The sequence below is a fragment of the Sparus aurata genome, chromosome 5 (genome assembly GCF_900880675.1).
Source record: "Sparus aurata chromosome 5, fSpaAur1.1, whole genome shotgun sequence".
Lineage (NCBI taxonomy): Eukaryota > Metazoa > Chordata > Actinopteri > Spariformes > Sparidae > Sparus > Sparus aurata.
In genome coordinates, this window is record NC_044191.1 from 9,173,961 (window position 1) to 9,179,960 (window position 6,000).

At 37.5% G+C, this 6,000-nt stretch overlaps 2 protein-coding genes across 5 annotated transcripts in view; both read right to left on the reverse strand.

Moving 5' to 3' along the window:
* Positions 1–304, reverse strand: part of igsf9b (immunoglobulin superfamily, member 9b) — a 36,420-nt gene extending 36,116 nt beyond the window's left edge. Inside the window, exon 1 of one of the 4 annotated variants that reach the window (XM_030417822.1) lies at positions 167–304. The gene's annotated coding sequence lies outside the window, so the exon portion shown is untranslated. The remainder of the gene's footprint in view (positions 1–166) is intronic. The other 3 variants (XM_030417820.1, XM_030417819.1, XM_030417821.1) reach the window with 3 other exon arrangements.
* A 1,100-nt stretch (positions 305–1,404) lies between these two features.
* tmem230b (transmembrane protein 230b) lies at positions 1,405–3,802 on the reverse strand. Its single transcript, XM_030415913.1, has 3 exons — positions 3,443–3,802; positions 1,888–2,010; positions 1,405–1,787 (listed from the first exon to the last, which is right to left on the reverse strand). Exons 1-3 carry the CDS (start codon positions 3,536–3,538, stop codon positions 1,647–1,649), a joined length of 360 nt encoding a protein of 119 aa, XP_030271773.1. The 5' UTR covers positions 3,539–3,802; the 3' UTR covers positions 1,405–1,646.
* Positions 3,803–6,000: the final 2,198 nt, after the last annotated feature.

Genomic DNA, 6,000 nt, shown 5'->3' on the forward strand with positions numbered 1-6,000 from the left:
TGACATGGCGTGATTAAAAATAAATACAATTTCTTAAAAACGGATTGGAATCTCCTTTGTTACTGAAGCGTTAAACACATTGTCTGTGTATAGATATAAACTTATATTATAGAATTAAAGAGTTTTGTAACTGAAAGCTACTTGTGAAATATTTTAATTGTCTTACCTCAAAACCACTTCTGTTTTTGTCCTCCAACAGAAAATTGGAAGTTACTGATAAATGAATCTACCATGCTATATAAACTGTCAGTGGTCAGTTAGCTCAGTGTTTTTTTAAAATAGCCAATCCAGTGCCAAGAATAAGTCTGTGTCACCACGAGGGGGCGCCTGTCTTACTGTAACAAGGGTCAATGCCATGTCCTAGTGTATTTATGTCGAATTACTTTAGTGACATACATACAAAAAAAAAAGAAAAAGTTATAATTGTGTTTCTAGTTTACCATGATTACTTGCAACGTTATGAATTTAGAACATACACTGTTAAATCTTTTGAATATTCTAAGAATATTACACTTACCGATGGTTTATAATGTGTCTGCTCACCCGCTGTACTGTTTGTTAAGACTTATCTTTCATGTAATTATACAGCCTGCCTGTACAGTAATAATAATTAATTACCAGGAGCGTTACAGGTCCACAGTACCTTACATGAAAATTTGAGTGATTTGTGGAAGGGTAGGCAGTCTTCAGAAATAAAGGATTTGAGCTGATGTGAAGTGTTAATCTGATTTGACTAATAATGGCTGATTGGTCGGTGGCTGATCGGGTCAACACATTTAGGACAAAGGGAAACAAAGACAACCAAAGCGACTGTCCTTGAAAATATCTGCTTAAATATCTGGTTGCCAAGCATCTGAAAGGACTATTCAGTACAAGTGCAACCTTTACCGACAGTGCGGTTCACACATGACATTACCCTGCAAAGGAAAAGCAGGTGGTAGCCATGTCTTTCACGAGCATCTTTTCAGATGATGTTGAAATTGATTAGTTGATAGCGTAGATTAGAGGAAGGGGTTAACAGAAAGCCAGCTCTTAATTGCGTGTGTACTTCCCTGTTTGACAATGTTTCCTCGCACAGACCAGGTGCACCATATGGAGATCAGAGGATTGGAATTAATCACATGAAATCCTCCAAGAAAGAAAAACTCTGTACAGTATTAAGAAGAATTAACCAGAGTGAGAGGCAAACTGTGTTATACAGTATAGTGATCATATGGTGGACAAACCAAACTACAGAATATATTAAGTGAGGACTTTTAATTGGAGTGGATCATTTTCACAGTGGGTTATTTCTACTTTCATGTAAGTAAAGCATCTGAACACTGAATGCATCCGAGTGTCGCTTTTTAGGTCCCTCTGCGTGCGGATGAACTAACTAATAAAAATAACAAAATACGAATAAAAGAAACTGATCAAATTACAGTTTTAATAGTTTATCAAGCTAACAAAACAAATATACAAATCAAACAATGTCTGATACTGGTTTGGCTTCACAACAGCAGGTTGGCATCAACTACCAAGGTAGTTAACACTATCACAATAAAAATCAAAACCTTTCAGATTTTGTTGCAACTCATTTACACAATCATAGAAAATTTTGTGAGTATATTCAAGCAGGAAGACTGAGGCTGAAGCTGTGGTGTTGGTCAGTCATCAAAGTCGGGGATATCATCATAGGAGTAGCCATGGTAGCCTTTTGATGCATAGTAAGCTATTCGTAGGTGGTAAATTCCAGGCAGGAAGACAAGGATCCCGATGATAAGAACAGGCACGGTTCGGTCTGAGTCCTGGATCGGAGAAAACATCTCAGTAAGACCTTCATTTTACTAGAGGTAAACACACTATTCATTCTGTGAAATACTGTAAAAACTCTGTACAAGTACTCACAGCCACTCCAAAGTATCCAGCCAGGAGAAGGGCGCCAATGATGATTAACACAGAGCCGATTACAAAGAGGACTGTAGCCAGAGCTATGGCCTTGTATGGGACTTTGGGTGGGCTCTTTTTGAACTGCAGAGGAGGAGAAATATTTCATTAAAAACACTTTTCTCTGACGCAGCAGGCGTTCTGTGGCAGTGCCTGGTTTTGTCAAGCATGTACTGAAGTGGACAGGGAAATTAGTCTGGCTCATAATGTACTTGAAGTTCTTGGCACGAACCATGAAACTGTCATGCCACATTCTGCACTTGAAGATGAAAATTGAGTTGGTTATGCAATGCAATCCTTGTGACTTAATGCTGTTATCATCCACCAAACTGTCATGTCAGTGTTTTTTGCATTCAATTAAAGGGTAAACCCACCAATTTGACACAGTGAGGTCCATTAACCATTCATACAGAGCATTATTGAGCCCGTCAAAACACTTATAAAATGTTCTCTGTGGCTACATACTGAGGATATGGAGTTTAAAAGTAGTTGACATGTACTAAATACATGACAAATGTTGAGTTGGATCATGGAAAATGTAGTTTTTTTGGGAGGTTGTTCCATACTAGGCACTGAAGGTCAGGAAAATTCAGCACCTGCTGCTTCAGTTTTGACCACTGATCTGTTTCTCAAAGGTAGAGGCCACCCAATTACTTGATTGGGTCGATTTTCTCTGCTAATGTTGGCATACCACAGATATATTGAGAAATATTGGTATATGTTGTCCAATATGCACCAATATAAAAAAAATAACAGAACAGAATTTAGAAAAAGATTCTTGGAGAACTTTTTAACTATAACATTCCAAGCTAGGTTTGCTGTTTAAGTTTAAGACATTTTAAACAATAAAACAAATAGTTTTTTGTTAAATCGTAAACTATCCTGTGTCCTTTACATGTAATTGTCACAAATATTTGATAACCATACTTGAGAGATCAGTCAAAAATAAAAATGTATTCCCTAATATTGGTGTCGGGATAAATATACATAGGCTACATATCATTGGTTAATATTTACTTCATAGTTATTACATTCCCAGTGAAATTTTCTGTTTCAGTGCTCTAACTTGTTAAATATCCTGCCTCCATTACATATCTTTGTCACATGGGTTTGACAACCACATTTGGGGGATCACTGCAAAAGAGGTGTACACATTAGCCAATATCTATGTTGGAGTTACTCTATAATATCGCCATCAGCCCCAGAAGTACGGCTCTACTCAAAAGTGCTCAGTGTTATGTATATGAAACACCAAATCACTGGAATTGCAGGAAAGTTTAGTATATTGTGTTTTGATCCAGTGGCTGACATACATGTGTACGTGGGCGAACTCTGACCTTCAGTCTGTCACAATATGACAGTTACTGTTGCTCAAACTGCACATGTGAATCAGAGCTATCATCTCCTAGAGGCACAGATTGAGTCTCCTCTCCTCACCCAACATAGATCACTCTGATGCAGTTTACTCAGACACATGGGTGTCGGCTACTGAGCTGATGGTGGGTTAGCCTCTTACCTGTAGATCAATGTAGCCGTCATCATCAGTGGCTAACCTGGAGTACCTAACTTTGCTGTTAGGTGTCCCGTTGGACACCACGTTACGAGCTGGCATCTTGTTCAGCTGCGCAGCAGATTATTACAGTCTGTTTTCAGCGTTTCAATGAGGCACAAGCAGCTCGACTACAGAAGCTTTATCACGGCAGCCATCCCCCGGATCACTGTCCGTGCAAGAATAAAGTGCAGTGTAACAGCAGGTGTGCTGTAAGGCCGCTACTCGTGACTAAAACAGGTTGTGACAAAAGATTACAGCGACGTGTTGTTTGTATCCTCGTTAATGGAGCTTCCGTGTTTTCACCTAGATCTGTACTGCGCTTGCGCACATCGGGGCGTCGTCACTGGGATACTAGGAAGCTATAGTTATTCCTAAACAAAAATGTTTTTTGTTTTTAAATTGACTGGTCTGTATCCCATTAGATGGTCTATCCTATCTAATGAAAAGTCATCTTCAATTTCAAGTAGCATTAAATGATGATTAATTGCATGGAGGCTAAATGCAACAAACATATGTGTGATTCATTCTGTGAAGAAAATGTTTTTTCTTCCATTGAATGTTTTACATACATGTTTGTTGCTAGAGGAAAGGTTTTTCTTTAATAACATTTTTCCAGGCACTGATTGGCAGTTGGCATGTTGTTGTTGTTGCATGTTATAAGGTATTTATTGTGAATACTGCCACTTCTAATAACAATAATAATAATAATAATAATAAAAACATAAAATATAATACGTTACTTTCAACAAATATAGTTTTTAGTCATGATGATACATTTATTTTGCTATTGTATACATTATTTACTTTTTCAACAGGAATGGAAAATCATATGTTGTGCAAAACTGAGTGTAATGTCACATTGATTTTATTGTGAACTTATTGACTATAAATAGTACATCACATATACATGAGAATAACAAAGGTTTCCCCCAATTTCATAGCTTATGTTTTTTTTTGTTTTTATATAATTTTCAAAATGATCATTTTAATTTGATTTAAACTTAAATCCCAGTTGAATATATTTCATAAATCATAATTTATTTAATCTCATATTCTTTTTTGTACCTTTATGTGGAGTACACTTTCAATAAAGTTTTACATGGGCCTCTATGTAAAGAACAACACGTCACTTCATTTATCTCTTGAAAGTGCCACTGAAGGTCAAACTGGCTTTAAAGGAAATATATAAAATCAAATTTGTAGAATCTACTTTATGCTGATGAACTGCACTGCTGTGTGTCAAGCACAAGAGGGCGCTGTCCAGCCTTTTTAAAATGACCAGGTCACAGTGTTCAGCTCTTTGTGGATGCTCATTTCCTGCTGTGTTCTCTGTCTGGCCAGCTTCATAATAACACTGTGTTCTCAGAAAATAACGTTTTTGTCCAGGCTGCAGATTTTTGTAAGATTCAATTTCATGCAACAGAAGCCAAGGTGAAGCCGCCCTCCGAGGATGTTTTTTTTTTCATTCATTTTCATCATTAGAAAAAACATTACTTCACTCGATGAAAATGCCATCTGATTATTTCTAAACTAAATCACTTTCTTTTCTCCGAAAAATAATCCATTAATACATCTCTTTGATTTCCATCGAATCCACCTTTAATTGTTCGTGTCTGCCATGTTATCTCTCGTTAGCCGGATATTGTCATCTCTCTGGTCGTGCCTAACAATAACCTGGCTGTGAATGACTGACCATGAAATAGACTGAACACACACACACAAAAACATTTGCTGACAATTCCCCTGAAATGAATAATTAAAGCTGCCATGGTCGATATACTGTTGTTGTTTTTTTCCCTTTTGAAATTGTGTTTTTCTAATTCCCCTGTTGTTCTGTAGAAATTGAACCATCACATCGACAAATATAGAATCTCCTGTAGGCAGTATACTCATTGTTGGCTGACCCTGAAGCTCCAGAACAGTGGATGATTGTGACTGTATAGCTTTCTGGCAGAGCCGTGCACAATACAGTCAAGGATGAATAACCCACACTCCGCTTCTTTCAAGAGCAAGTCATAACAGAGCAACTGCATATTATTATTAGATTTGCTTGCAGCATCAATAATACGCTCTTGTTGCCTTTAAAGTACCTGTTGGCAGAGAACGAATGTCGAGTAATCATTAGCACGCTCAATGACCTTGGCAGCAAGTCACATTGTTTTAGTTTAAGGCCATACCGTTTCTCTCTTCTGAGTAATATGCACTAAAGCCATTCATTTGTGTTTCATATTCCTGTTGTTCTTCAACAGGCATTGTGCTACATCGTGTGATCTCTCCTGTCGTTCAATTTTCTCATGCATATTCACAACAATATCCAAGCCTCTGCTAGACGTAATCTCCGTAAATCTGCCATGGCTAAAAATGGATTTCATCTCTGTTTTTTAGGGCCATATAACAAAGGTATTTTTTCTTTTGCTGGCCACTTCAAAATGCATCGGTACTGGAAACTGAAGCACACAAATGTGGAGAAGTGGAGTGCATTTAGCTCCCGAGAAACCCATCATACAAGCCACCTGCCAAAA

Coding starts and splice junctions, on each gene's coding strand:
- tmem230b (XM_030415913.1), bottom strand. CDS start 3,538: ATGCCAGCTCGTAACGTGGTGTCCAACGGGACACCTAACAGCAAAGTT. Junction 2,011..3,442: donor ACGGCTACATTGATCTACAG/GTAAGAGGCTAA, acceptor CCTCCTCTGCAG/TTCAAAAAGAGCCCACCCAA. Junction 1,788..1,887: donor CTGGATACTTTGGAGTGGCT/GTGAGTACTTGT, acceptor TCTCCGATCCAG/GACTCAGACCGAACCGTGCC.